The sequence below is a fragment of the Papio anubis genome, chromosome 16 (genome assembly GCF_008728515.1).
Source record: "Papio anubis isolate 15944 chromosome 16, Panubis1.0, whole genome shotgun sequence".
NCBI lineage: Eukaryota > Metazoa > Chordata > Mammalia > Primates > Cercopithecidae > Papio > Papio anubis.
This window is the reverse complement of record NC_044991.1, coordinates 29,908,927-29,923,789: the sequence shown is the minus strand read 5'-3', so window position 1 is coordinate 29,923,789 and position 14,863 is coordinate 29,908,927. Positions and strand designations below refer to the sequence as shown.

Below are 14,863 nucleotides of genomic sequence, written 5' to 3'. Positions count from 1 at the left end.
CCACTGGGATGTCTCCACACATCCCTCAGCACCAGCTATCACCATAAGCACTGACAGCTTCCAATGCAGAGCTTACAGCCTAGCCTGCTCATCCTCTGGGCCAAGCATGCTGATGGTCCATGAGAGCCTCACTCAGCCTGATTTGTTGAAGGTGGGTCAGCTGGCCAGCAGAGGGCAGGGCATAGAAGCTCCTGTCTGTATTCTCAGCATTCTGGGAGGCCGAGGCCAGCGGATCGCTTAAGTCCAGGAGATCAAAACTAGCCTGGGCAACATGGTCAAACCCCATCTCTACAAAATATACAAAAATTTGGCTAGATGTGGGGATGCACGCCTGTAGTCCCAGCTACTTGGGAGGCTGAGGTGGGAGAATCGCTTGAGCGAGGGAGGTCTGATCACGTCAGTGCACTCCAGCCTGGACAACATAGAGAGACCCTGTCTTCAAAACAAAAAAAAGTGCGGGTGGGGGGCAAGCTTGGGCAAAAGGGGCAACTGTGGAGCCACTGCATGGAGGGGTCTCCAGAGGGACGAGATGGGCCCGCACTACCACACAGGGGGCTCTTCCTTAGACATCTCCAAGCCACCAGGGCAAACCCTGCCAGGGCACATTCCACCATGCAGCACACAAGGGTTTCATTCTGCACAGTCCCAGGGGTCAGGCAGTGTGTTGACTCCCAGGTGACAGATGAGTGACCGTATCTGCTCCTCACAACTCTCCTGGACTTCCAGCCTGCCTGTGAGGCCTCTTGTTCACCCCTACATTTGGCTCAGGCCCCACTCCACTCATGAATCACAAATAGAAAAGGCCACAAAAACCAAGTGAGCCAGAGTTATCCAAATGGCCCCTTGATGCAGCTACCTCCATCCTGGTGATCATACTCTATCCTCTGTGCCAATGTCACTGAGTAGACTGGCTTTGTGCAGAGATACAAAATGAGACTGGGAATAAAAGTATTTTATATTAATACTCCCCTCGAAAATATAGTAATGAACTTTGTTCTCCTGAGACTTGGCAGAGTGTAAAGAAAACAAAAAAGATATTTGCTTAGAACATTAACTCTGAGCAGTTGGCAAACCACCAGATACTGATGGAGCTGGCACATTCTTCCATGTGGTGCCCATTAGTCGAAGTGCTCACACCCTGAAAGGGCCCACAGAACTGCTGCAATCAGCCACACTGCTTGGAATGCGACTTGGTGCCCCAGCAGCAGCAGCAGCCAGCACCCTGCGCAGGGTGCAGAAGCAGCTCTCAGAACACAAAACGCAAAACACATGATTCCCTGCTGAGCCATGCTAGAATCAGCAGGGCTGGCAAGGGGCGGGGGCTGCCTGAAGTCTCAGCACTTGAAGAATAGGACATGCTATCTCTAGTCAAAGAGTCTAGAAACTACTGACAGAGTCATGGGCTGCATGTGCTCCAGTGCGGGCCACAGGTACTCACAAATTTCAGTGGTGGTTGGGTATACAACATTTGTCCAGGGAGAGCTTGTGCCTGTGACACCAAAGGCTGGGTCTGTGACTGTGGCGGGAGTTGTGATGGTTGGTTCTGAGCAACAGGAGGCTGCTGGGGCTGTGGTGGCGGCTGGTGGTGCTGTGGATGATGCATCTGCTGCAGCTGCTGGGGCAGAGCTTGGGTGGGCGGAGGCTGTGGCTGCTGCATCGGTGGCTGCTGAATTGGCGGCTGGGCCTGCAAAGCCTGCTGCTGCTGCTGTTGCTGCTGCTGCTGCTGCTGCTGTTGCTGTTGCTGGAGCTGCAGCTGTGCCATTCGCTGCAGCTGCTGCTGCTGCTGCTGTATCTAGAGACAGACCAAGCAGCACTCGGTTATCGCTCATTTGCCTCTGTGGTACCAGCTCCTCCCTGTGACACTCTGGGCCCCAGGAAGCCCAGGTGGCCATCTGCAGAGCCATCAAGAAGGCCTTCCTGGCTGGGTGCAGTGGCTGATGCCTATAATCCCAGCACTTTGGGAGGCCGAGGTGGGCAGATCACCTGAGGTCAGGAGTTCGAGACCAGCTGGACAACCCGGCGAAACCCTGTCTCTACTAAAAATACAAAAATTAGCCAGGCATGGTGGCTCACACCTGTAATCCCAACTACTTGGGAGGTTGAGGCAGGAGCGCTACCTGGGAGGCTGAGGCAAGAGAATCACTTGAACCGGCGGAGTGGAGGTTGCAGTGAGCTAAGATCACGCCGCCCCACTCCAGCCTGGGCGACACAGTAAGACTCAGAAAAAGTCTCGAGAAAAAAAAAAAGAAAAGAAAAGAAAAAAAAAGGCCTTCCTGAGCTGACAGGCTGACCTCTCACTCACACGGGGAGAGGCACATCTCCCATAGAAAGACTCTGGGCCCCCGAGGCCAACACCAGCTGCCTTCCTGACACTGAGGAGGCACCAAGCGTGTGCCTGGGCTCTGGTCTACCATTCCACTAGGATGGTTCAGAGGACATATCTAGAAGCTTCAGCAAAAGGTGACAATGAACAGGTATAGCTCCATGGAAGCTAGGATAAAAGCTGAGGCAACTGCAGATTTCTGAAGCCTCTGTAATGATGCTTGCTTTGCCCCTACAGGTCAGTGGCATGAGCCTCACGGTGACAGTCAAGATCTGCTGGTTAGCATGAGAAGGAAAACTGTGGCTGCAGATGCACTGTCAACTCTGGGACAGGGGCCCCAAGATCCAGAGAAGCCCAGCAAGCTGAGGCCTGAAGGAGTAGGAGGGTGGTGGGGGCCCTTTGGGGCTTTCCTCTCCCAACCAAGACCTGCTGTGAGGGCAGATGTTTAACATGTCTAGACTCTCTATGGAAACCACGGGAAGCTGAACAACTTCTGAGAAGCAGTGCTGCTAACATGACATCACCATCACCCCATGGAACACCAGCTGGAGGCTGACTAACACTGAGCCCAGAACCCAAGACAGAGAGGTAAACAGGAGGCACATGTGTCCTCAGCCAAAATGGTCCACAGTGGCTCAAGTAGTCCCAAGCCTCAGAGTGTTCATCTCACTTCTTGCTTCAGCTCACTCTTGTTTGAATCCCTCGCAGCCCCTGAAGCACACAGGAGGCCTGCCGCCAGATGCCCCGAGCACAAATGGAAGGGCTCGATCACAGAACCTTCCTAGTGAGTCAGGTCCTGTTTTTCCTACCTGTCTCAGACTTTTCTTTTTTCTTTCCTTTTTTTTTTTTTTTTTTTGAGACGGAGTCTTGCTGTCACCCAGGCTGGAGTGCAGTGGTGCGATCTCGGCTCACTGCAACCTCCGCCTCCCAGGTTCTAGCAATTCTCCTGACTCAGCCTCCCGAATAGCTGGGATTATAGGTGTGCGCCACCATGTCCAGCTAATTTTTTGTATTTTTAGTAGACGGGGTATTTTTAGACGGGGTATCACCATGCTGGCCAGGCTCGTCTCGAACTCTTGACCTGGTGATCCGCCTGCCTCAGTTTCCCAAAGTGCTGGGATTATAGGCATGAGCCACTGGGCCCAGCCTTGTCCCAGACTTTTCGAGAAGCCCATGGAAAAAGGCAGGCACACATGTGTCAAGAGGACCCTTGACACGGGTGGCTCCGTGCACTGCACCCAGCATCGTGACTGATGCCAGCCCAGGGCTCACATTGCAGGAGGGAGGCCAAGAGCAGGAACAGGGGACCTGGTACCTGTTGCTGATTTTGATGATGTAATTTAATTAGATGCTGCTGCTGCTGCTGTTGCTGCTGGAGCTGCTGCTGCTGCTGCTGCACTACTGCTTGGAACTGCTGCTGCATGGCACTCTGCTGAGCCTGGAACTGCTGCTGTTGCTGCTGCTGCTGCTGCTGTAGCGCCGCCTGCTGCTGCTGCTGGAATTGCTGCTGTTGCTGCTGCTGCTGCAGCGCCACCTGCTGGAGCTGCAGCTGGGCTGAGAAAAGACCAGAGTTGCCAGTCAGTCCACAAGGCAGGTTTCCAGAAACGCTGCAGGGCTGCACAGCGAGGGACAAAACAGCCAGCAAAGTCTCCACTGCCACGGCTGCCGCTGGAATCTGAACGTTCCATTTACCACAGACAGAAAGATAGAATACGAAGTAGCATTTGTGTTGATTTTGGAATTTCCTATCACGAGTTACTCTGTAATAACCAAAGAGAAAAGAAAAGGGACAACTGAGTCTTTTGGATAGATAAGAAGCCTAGACTCTGGAAATCAGTAATCTCCTCTCTGTCTCTATGGATTGGCCACTTCTGGACTCTGTACGAATGGCACTGAACATGTGCTGTTTTGTGACTAGCTTCTTTAGCATAATAGTTACGAGTTCGCCCATGTCGTGGCATGTATCAGCTTTTCCGTGTTATTTTTATCGCCAAATAGTATTCTACAACACCGATTTCCTGTGTTTTATTTATCCATTCATCAGCTGATGAACATTTGGGCTGCTTCTACTTTGTGGCTATTATGAAAACTGCTTATATGAACAGTCAATTACAAGATTTTCTGAGGTAAGGTTTCTTTTGGGGTGAACATAAAAATGTTCTAAAATTGTGATGATGGCTGCACAACTCTGTGAGTTACACTAAAACCTACCGAGTGGAGCACTTCAGATGGGTGAATTGTATGCCGAAGAGAATGATGTCTCAATATAGCTGTATTAAAGAAATATGGAGAGATCCTTTGTATACTTTGCCGTTTCCTCCAATGGTAACATTCTACAAAATTACAAGGTATCATAACCATGATGTGTGCTCACTTGTGTGGGTGTGTGTACTCAGTTCTGGACAATTTAACCACCTGGGTGGGTTCAGTCACCACCAGTCAATACACTACACAGTTCCCATACCACAAGGATCCCTCATGTTGCCACCTCTCTCAGCAACCCTGACCCACAAACTCTGGCAACTACTGCAGCATCCTCCATTTCTAAAATTTTGTCATTTCAAAATTACATATAATATTTCAAAAATGGAACCATACAGTATGAACCTTTGGCTTTTTACATTCAGCATACAGGTTGTAGTTCTAGCAACAGTTCCTTCCTTGTACTGCCAGGGTATTCCATGGTACAAGCACCTCACACTGTGTTTAACTATTCACATGAAGGACATTTGGGTAACTGCAGATTTGGGCTACCACAAATAAAGCTGCTGTTAAAATTTGTGCCTGGGTTTTCATGCGAGGTTTTCATTTCTCTAGGAAAAATACCCAAGAGTGTAACTGCAGAGTTGCATATTTCATTTTGAAAGAAGGTAAAACCACTTTACATTCTGACCAGCAATATGAGTGATTCAGTTTCTCTGTCACCAAGATTTGAGGTTGTCACTATTCATTTTAGCAATTCTGATGGGTGTAAGATTTTTTTTTTTTTGAGATGGGATTTCACTCTGTTGCCCAGACTGGACTGAAATGGTGCCATTGTGGCTCACTGCACCCTTGACCTCCTGGGCTTAAGTGACCCTCCTGCCTCAGCCTCTCGAGCAGCTGGAACTACAGGTGCATGCCAGCAAACTCAACTAATTTGTAAAATTTTTGTAGAGACAGTCTCACTTTGTTGCCCAGGCTGATCTCAAACTCCTGGGTTCAAGTGATCCTCCTGCCTCGACTTCACAAAGTGTTGAGATTATAGGCATGGGTCACTGTACCTGGCCACATGTAAAACTTTTAAAATTTATTTTGTAACAGATTTCTAATTCTGACATTCATAAAACATGTATGACCGGCTGGGTGCAGTGGCTCACACCTGTAATCCCAGCACTTTGGGAGGCTCAGGAGGATCATTTGAGGTCAGGAGTTTGAGACCAGCTTGTCCAACATGGTGAAACCCCATCTCTACTAAAAATACAAAAATTAGTGGGCATGGTGGCACGCGCCTGTAATCCCAGCTACTCGGGAGGCTGAGGCAGGAGAACTGCTTGAGCCCAGGAGGCAGAGGTTGCAGTGAGCCAAGATTGCACCACTGCACTCCAGCCTGGGTGACAGAGTGAGACTGTCTCAAAACAACAACAACAACGACAAAAAGTATGACAATACTTTTACATTTTCTGAAATGTGTTGAAGCTTGCTTTATGATTTTTAGAAACATATTGTTCCATCATATGCTTATATTAAGTTGTTCATTACATTGTTCAAATTTTCTGTAAATGAATTTTTGGTCTGTTTATCAATAACAAAGAGATGTAATTGAAGTAATTACCTAATACATCTTTCTTCATCTTTTTGTTTATTTGTTTGTTTCTTTTTTGATTTCGCTCTGTCATCCAGGCTGGAATGCTGTGTCTCCATCATGGCTCATTGCAGCCTCGGCGTTCTGGGCTCAAGCAAGTCATCCTCCCACCTCAGCCTCACAAGTAGATGGGACTACAGGTGTGTACCACCACACCCAGCCAATTTTATTGACTGACTGATTGAGATAGAGTCTCACTGCAGCTCAGGCTGGAGTGCAATAGTGCAGTCATGGCTCACTGCAGCCTTGACCGCCCAGGGTCAAGTGATCCTCTTACCTCAGCATCTCAAGTGTACCTACAGGTAATTTTTAAATTTTATTAGAAATGGGTCTCCTATTTTGCCGAGGTTGGTCTTGAACTCCTGGGCTCAAGTGATCCTCCCACCTCAGCTTCCCAAAGTGTTGGGATTACAGATGTGAGCCACTGCACTCGGCCTTTCTTCATCTTTTATTTAAAAATAAAATTTTGAGTGTTTTACTTACAATCCTTTCACATGTTATATTGTAGGTGTGTGTTTCTTCTAACAATAAAACAACTGTGCTGTTTCATTTCCATTTGTTCTCACATTTCCTATCTTTCAGCAGAAAAGTTTAGTCCACTCACATTTATTATGATTACTTATATTTTTAAACTTATTTCTATTAATATTTGTCTTTCCTTTTCTCTTTTTTTTTTTTTTTTTGAGATGGAGTCTCATTCTGTCTCCAGACTGGAGTGCAGTGGTGTGATCTCGGTTCACTGCGACCTCCGCCTCCTGGGTTCTAGCGATTCTCCTGCCTCAGCCTCCCAAGTAGCTGGGATTACAGGCATGCACCACCATGTCCAGCTAATTTTTCGTATTTTTAGGAGAGACAGGTTTTCACCATGTTGGCCAGGATCGTCTCAATCTCCTGACTTCGTGATCTGCCTGACTCAGTTTCCTAAAGTGCTGGGATTACAGGCGTGAGTCACCGCACCAGGCCTTTGTCTTTCCTTTTCTAAGCTTTGTATTTTTTGATTGCATTTTTGCTAGATGACTGGACTGAACTTTGTATTATCTGGATTTCTGCCTTATCCTATTTTTTCTACTGATTTTAAATTTTATGAATTATTTCCATTGTTTTAGCAGTAAGTTTTCAATTTTATCATGCATATTTAACTTAAAATATAAACCTTATCAATATTTTAGCATTTCCCAAATTTACTACTTTTTAAAGTAGGTTTTATATGTACATGACAGAACCGATATTCACACTCTATCTCCCTGCTGACTTTCATTTATATCATATTTTGTTGATCTTAACTCTTCACAGCAGACATTCTATTAAGAGGCTGGATGGGCCGGGCGCGGTGGCTCAAGCCTGTAATCCCAGCACTTTGGGAGGCCGAGATGGGCGGATCACAAGGTCAGGAAATCGAGACCATCCTGGCTAACATGGTGAAACCCCGTCTCTACTAAAAATACAAAAAAAAAACTAGCCGGGTGAGGTGGCGGGCGCCTGTAGTCCCAGCTACTCGGGAGGCTGAGGCAGGAGAATGGCGTAAACCCGGGAGGCGGAGCTTGCAGTGAGCTGAGATCCAGCCACTGCACTCCAGCCTGGGCGACAGAGCGAGACTCCGTCTCAAAAAAAAAAAAAAAAAAAAGGCTGGATGGATGTGAGGCTAGGGATACAGCCTCTGAGCGAGGCTGCCTGGACTCAAAACCTCAACTCTGTCACTGCTCATTGCCTCAGTTTTCCCTGTTAGAAAACACAATAATAGTATCCACTCCACACACTGGACTAAGAATTAAATAATCTATTATGTAAGTAAAACACTCAAAATAGTGCCTGGGGTTGGGTGCTGTGGCTCATGCCCATAATCTCAGCACTTTGCACAGCCGAGGCAGCAGATCGCCTGAGCCCAGAAATTCAAGACCAGCCTGGGCAACATGAGGAGACCCTAGGTCTATAAATAATAATAATAATAGGCCGGGCACGGTGGCTCACGCCTGTAATCCCAGCACTTTGGGATGCCAAGGTGGGCAGATCATGAGGTCAGGAGATCGAGACCAACTGGCCAACATGGTGAAACCCTGTCTCTACTAAAAATACAAAAATTAGCTGGGCGTGGTGGCGCGAGCCTGTTGTCCCAGCTAATTGGGAGGCTGAGGCAGGAGAATTGCTTGAACCTAGGAAGTGGAGGTTGCAGTGGGCTGAGATTGTGCCATTGCACTCCAGTATGGTGACAGAGTGAGATTCCATCTCAAAAAAAAAATAACAATAAAATAAAATAAATAAAATAGTGCTTGGAATGTGGCAAGTCTGTATGGAAGTTAGCTTGACTGTTTTATTTTACAGAGGTAAATTTTTATTTACACCAGGGATTTTCAACCTTTTCGCTACACTACTGACACTTGACCCAGATGATTCTATGTTGTGGGGTGCTGGCCCGTATTTGTAAGATGGTTAGCAGCATCTCTGACTTCCACCCATTATGCACCAGCAGCACCCCCACAGTAGTGACATCCCAAAATGTCTCCGGACATTGTCAAATATCCCCTGTGGTGGAACGTCACCCAGGGTGAGAATCACTGGTTTAGATTTACACACATTTACTATCACCTACGCTCAACGTTTCTTTTCCCATTTTATACCTTGCATCACCTGAGAGGGAAGAGGAGAGGATAAACAAAAGAATATATCTAAGAGTGCAAAAGGCTTATTGGAAAAAGGAGAAAAAAGGATATATCCTTTAGAAAATCTTTTACTGAAAGTTTCTAAGGCTAGGTTTATCTAAAAATGGCTTGCTTTCCACATCCTTGAGTCTTGCTGGCATACAAATGTGACTGGCAGCTCTATTCTCAGTGCTTTAACAATATTCTATTATCTTTCTGACTCCACTGCTGAGTGTACTCCTTGCTCCTTTGCAGCAACTGACTATTTCTAAGATATTCCTCTGGCCTTTGGTGCTCCGCAGTCTCACATCAAATGAGATGGCTAACTAGGTTGGGGCCAGATGGGCTTTTCTCAGTAGTTATCCCCTCACATATTGTTTTCTTCCATTCTCTCCATTTGATCCTTTTGGGGCTTTGCTTGGATGCCAATTCAAATTTCTGATCTTATCCTCATTTCTTACCCTTGCTTTCATATTTTCCATGTGCTCTTCTCTGTGCTACATTCTAGGTAATTTCTTCAAATGTAGCTTCTATTACACAAATTCTTTCTTCAGCTGTATCTAATGTGCTGTTTATCCATCCACTTCCTTTGTTCAAAAATTATACTGCTAATTTCTACAGCTTTCATTTGGTTCCATTTCAAATCTGCTTCATCGCTCCTGATGATGCTTTTTCATTTGAATTTCTGCTTTTTCTTTTCTTTTTTGTTTTCTATTTTTTCAGAGATGGTGTCTCGCTCCATCCCCCAGGCTGGAGTACAGTAGTGAAATCATAGTTCACCATAGCCTCAAACTCCTGGCCTCAAGCAAATCCTCCTGCCTTAGCCTTCCGAGTAGCCAGGAGTGTAGTTATGTGCCACTGTGCCCGGCTCTCCACTTTATTTCTTTATACACCCCATGGCCCATATCTAACAGTTCCTGAATGTGTGGTCACTGGGCATGCCTACATGTGTCTATTATTTCTGTTCGCCTTCATGGTGTCTCTCCTTCCCTTCATGGCTGGTGATCTCTGTATGCTGATTGCTTGACCTTAATGAACAACTGTCACAGGTCTTACACTGGGGACATGTTCCTCCAATCTGCACCTGCTTCTGGGGGACCTGGGGGGTGACCACAGGACCCAGCACAAACCCTGGCTGACTAGAGGAATCCCAAGCTTACTTTCCCCCACCCTGCAGCAGCCGAGGCTCAGGAGGACAAAGCCTCCCCAACTGCTGCAGGCCAGCAATCCAAAGTGCACCCTAACCAGGACCTAGTTATCCAGGAGGAGGACATGTCCTCAGCACCCAGTCCGTCACACAGCTGGCAGCAGAAATTATTTTTAAAGTCAGCTTCACATGCACGTGATATAAAACTCATTGAGAAACAGAAATGCACAGCGTGAAAAGCTTTGCTTCCAACTCTGTACTGCAGCCCCAGCCATAGGAACAACCAGCAGTTTCAGCCTTTTCAGACTAACCTGGGTCACCTGAAAACTACCACAATGTCCCCTGGCCTACCCTTTGAGAATCCCTGGCAAAACCTCTGCCCCAGGCTCTGCCCTCTTGGTGGCACCAGATGAAGATCTGAAAGGGCCTTAATCATGTAGTAGTCTTTGGGAAAGGTATCAGGAAGGGATATTAAATGCCCATCAGGCAACACCACTAGTTTCAGGGAGACCAGGGAGGCAAGTGGTAAAGGGCAGGGAGATATGGTCTCTGACAAAGGTGGTAACAAGATCCTGAAGTACAGAATCCACTGTAACTTTTCTTTTTTTTCTTTTGAGATGGAGTTTCCCTCTCTTGCCCAGGCTGGAGTGTAGTGGTGCGATCTCGGCTCACTGCAAGCTCCGCCTCCCAGGTTCACGCCATTCTCCTGCCTCAGTCTCCCGAGTATCTGGGACTACAGGCGCCCGCCACCATGCCCGGATGATTTTTTGTATTTTTAGTAGATATGGGGTCTCACCATGTTAGCCAGGATGGTCTTGATCTCCTGACCTCGCGATCCGCCCACCTTGGCCTCCCAGTGTTGGGATTACAGGCATGAGTCACCGTGCCTGGCCCCCACTGTAACTTTCAACTAGTGCCACACACAGAAGACCAGGCCCCTTGGAAGCTAAAAACAGGATTTGGGCCAAGGTCATACTGGGGAGGGCAAGGGCAGGATATCAAGCTTCACCACTGAACTTCTGACAAAACTGGTTTAAGACAAAGTCTCTGGAGTGGGATGACAAGGCAACTCATGTGAGCATTCTAAACTCAAATACATTTAAAAACAATTTATTATCAAATATAAGCTCATGATAAAAAAAAAAAATGCACCCAGTACACGAGAGTAGAACATGACAAGGAACTTGAGCCAGTACTTCTGTGGGTCCTCCCTAAACCCAGCTGGCGTACGTATCTGATGTGCTAAGAAGAGTGAGGTGATGAGAGCTTGGGACGAAGAACCAAGCAGATTGTTCTAGGACGAGGAAACCAGCATGTACTGAGAGTTAGACGACACGAAGTAAGAGGAGAATTAAGGTATGAGAAGGGAAGGTGGCTCGGGATGGAGGAAGACTCCAGAGCAGGAGTGGGTAGAAATGAGCATGCCTATGGCCTCAAAGAATAGGAAACCTGACACAGGATGGGGTAGGAGCATGAGGATGGTGTCAGGCAGCAGCTTTGATCCCGGCTCTTGGCCTGGGGTGTGACTCCAGCTCTCATTAGCAGCTGGACAAAGCAGAGGGGGTGATGCTGCCCTCTTCATAGGGTTATCATGAGGGATGTGTGATAAAAATACACTGAAGCACCAAAGCCTGTACACAGATATCCACAGCAGCTTTGTTTGCATAATAGTAGCCAAAAGCAGGAAACAACCCAATGTCCTTCATGGGTGAATGAATAAACTGTGGAAAATCCGTTCCATGGAATATTACTTAGTGATGAAAAGGAATGAACTACTGATAAAACCTGGGTGGATCTCAAAGATCTCAGACTGAATTTAAAAAGCCAATCTCAAAAAGTCACATATGGTATGATTCCATTTATACAACATTCACAAAAGGACAGAACTACAGAGACACACGACAGATCAGCAATTGTCAGGGCTTAGGGCTGGAGGGAGGGTGTGATCTCTGAAAGATAACACAAGAGAGCTGGTTGGTGGTAATGGAACGGCTCTGCATGCCAATTGTGGTGATGGCTACTTGATTTGACATGTGGTAAAATCTCACAGACCTACACATACACATATATGCAGCCCAAGAATGAGTGTAAAAAACTGATGAAGTTGGCTGGGCATGATGGCTCACGCCTGTAATCCCAGCACTTTGGGAGGCTCAGGAGGGAGGATCACTTGAGGTCAGCAGTTTGAGACCAGCCTGGCCAACATGGTGAAACCCCATCTCTACTAAAAATACAAAATTAGCTGGGCATGGCGGCAGGCACCGGTAGTCCCAGGTAGTCAGGAGGTTGAGGCAAGAGAATTGCTTGAACCCAGGAGGCAGAAGTTGCAGTGAGCTGAGATCACGCCACTTCACTCCAGCCTGGGCAACAAGAGTGAAACTCTGTCTCAAAATTAAAAAAAAAAAAAATGAAGTCCAAGTTAAGTCTCTAACTGAGGTGATTACACTGCCTCAACATTAATTTCTTGGTTTTGACCATGTTCTGTGTAAGATATTGTTACTGGGGAGAGCTGGGTAGAGGGCATGTGGGAACTCTCTGTGCTAGTCTACAACTTCCTGTGACTCCTAAACTATTTTAAAAATAAAAAGTTATATGAAAGGGAAAAAAACACTAAAGGACTTTGCAGTGGGCACAGCACACTCCAAGAAATGTTGATGGGACTCGAAGATACATCAACATAGGTCCTGAGGGTGGGCGTGGTGGTTCACGCCTGTAATCCCAACACTTTGGGAGGCCAAGGTGGGCGATCACTTGAGCCCAGGAGTTCAAGACAAGCCTGGGCAACATGGTGAAGTCCCATCTCCACATAAAATACAAAATATTAGCCGGGCGCGGTGCTGTGAGCCTGTAGTCCCAGCTACTTGGGAGGCTGTGGTGTGAGGGTCACCTGAGCCCAGGATGTCGAGGCTGCAGTGAGCCGTGATTGTGCCACTGCACTCCAGTGTGGCCCACAGAGCAAGACCCCATCTCAAAAGACAGTCCTGGAAAGAAGAGGGAGGTTCTTTACCTCCCCTTGAGAGCAGCTTTGGTTCACCTGTAACACCTGATCACAGCCCAGTTCCCCACCAGGGCAGCCGTGTGGAGAGGACATAGAGTCTCCTTCACAGAAAGGAAGTCAGAAGATAATACGGCTGCAAGCCACACCCAGGGTGACCAAGTGGCAAGGGCACCACTAGAAGAGATGGTGCCCAGAGCTCGGGCAGACAGTGGAGTTGTGGGTGCTGGCACTCAGCCCTGCCTCGTGGCTGAGAACCCCCTGAAACACACTGTATCTATCTCAGCCACAAAACACAAACCTTTGGCTGGAGTCTCCGGCCATCCCCACCCTCCTGCCCAGGGCTAGGAGGAGGGCCCAGGATCACTTAACCCTTCTGGGAGCTCAAAGAAGATTGGAAGCCACATACAACAAAGATTTAAAAAAAAAAAAAAAAGCGATTTGGAGCTTCTCCATGCTTTTCTTGATACCATCATAAGCACAGGAATAAAATGTGTTATCGTTTGCAAGGAAAGTGGCAAATCCTCCAGGAAGCGTGGTACTCACTCTGTGGAGTTGCCGTAGACACGACAGCCATGCTGTGAGGGGCCATCCCCGAGGTCCCAGGAGGCGGCTGCCCTGAGAGGGACATTGGTTGTCCCATGGCACCAAGGCTACCCATCCCGCCCAGAGACTGTCCCGGGCCCCGAGGAGGCATGCCAATTCCGGCGGCTCCCGCGGCGGGTCCGCCAGTCAGGCTCTGGAGTGCATTCATAGGATCTGTGGGAACACAAGGGCAGAGCTTCTCAGGAAAGGGACTAACAGACTGACCATGGCTCAAATGGCGTAAGGCTCACAGAGCATAGATCTCTCCTACCTACAGGCTCAATCCCCTCACAGCCCCAAGCAGTAAGAGACTAGGCTCCTGGAGACTCCCAAATATGAGTGGGTAGGATGCCAGGTGTGTTGGTCATTGCACGACCCATACCTCTAGCCTGGCCTGGTCCAGGGTCCTAATGTTAAGGGACAAATGACCTCTCTGATGTCTGCAGGTGCACTAAAGATGGGCTGAGGCCTTGAGGGCAGGTGGCTACTCCCACCTCTCCTGACTGTCCAGCCCTCCTGCTGGGTGAGCACACAAAGCACGATGGGCCCTTCTGAGCAAGCAGAAACACAGTGGCCAGGGGATGCTCTCCCAGGGAGGGCACAAGTCCACAGGCACACAGAGCTCCACTCCTACTGTTGCACAGTCCAACTCAGCCTGGGCCCCTGTGTGCAGGGCCACCATGCCAGAACAGCTGAGGGGTGCAGAGGAGGGCTCCACAGAGCACCGAGGAGAAATGTGCCAAGCCCACCAGGTCAGCAGCTCAGTGAGCAATGCCACAACAAAGGACAAGGATGCCATTGTCACAACAGTGTGGACTTAATAGCAAACAGCTACCCACAGACAGATATGGCCTGGCAGGACCACCATGTCACACAACTGGGTGGTGCCCAGGACCCCATGCTCCAATGCCAAGGGGCCCAGATGTTCTGGCCACATGCCCTTGCTGCTGCTCAGCCCAGCTGGCCAAGAATCCCTGTCCTGGCTAAGAGGTGAGACCCACACAGGCAGAGACAGCTGGCATGTACAGCTCTACTGTCTAGGGCAGGGCAGACAGTGGTGTGCAGCCTGTGAGGCCAGTGCACTCCCTTCCCAATGGCAGAATGCAGTTGGCCAGCCTGGATCTGTTAAACCCCTTCCCTCATAGCTTAGTCAGCAGAGACCAAGGCTGAGTTGACAGAATTCCCCTTCTGTGATAAACCCTGAAATTTAAAAATATGGATTTCTAAACTTTTTTTTTTTTTTTTTTTTTGAGATGGAGTCTCACTCTGTCACCCAGGTTGGAGCGCAGCGGTACAATCTCAGCTCACTACAACCTCCGCCTCCCAGGTTCAA

The 14,863-nt window shown here is 48.2% G+C and overlaps 1 protein-coding gene across 3 annotated transcripts in view; it reads right to left on the bottom strand.

Annotated features, from left to right (window-relative positions):
* MED15 (mediator complex subunit 15) overlaps positions 1–14,863 on the bottom strand; it is an 85,542-nt gene that overhangs the window by 20,138 nt on the left and 50,541 nt on the right. For 2 of the 3 annotated variants that reach the window (XM_003905251.4, XM_003905250.4), the window contains exons 5-7: positions 13,492–13,704; positions 3,639–3,877; positions 1,439–1,792 (exon numbers count right to left, since the gene is read on the bottom strand). In XM_003905251.4, the coding sequence (XP_003905300.1) occupies positions 1,439–1,792; positions 3,639–3,877; positions 13,492–13,704 (806 nt within the window). The remainder of the gene's footprint in view (positions 1–1,438; positions 1,793–3,638; positions 3,878–13,491; positions 13,705–14,863) is intronic. The other variant, XM_021921387.2, reaches the window with a different exon arrangement.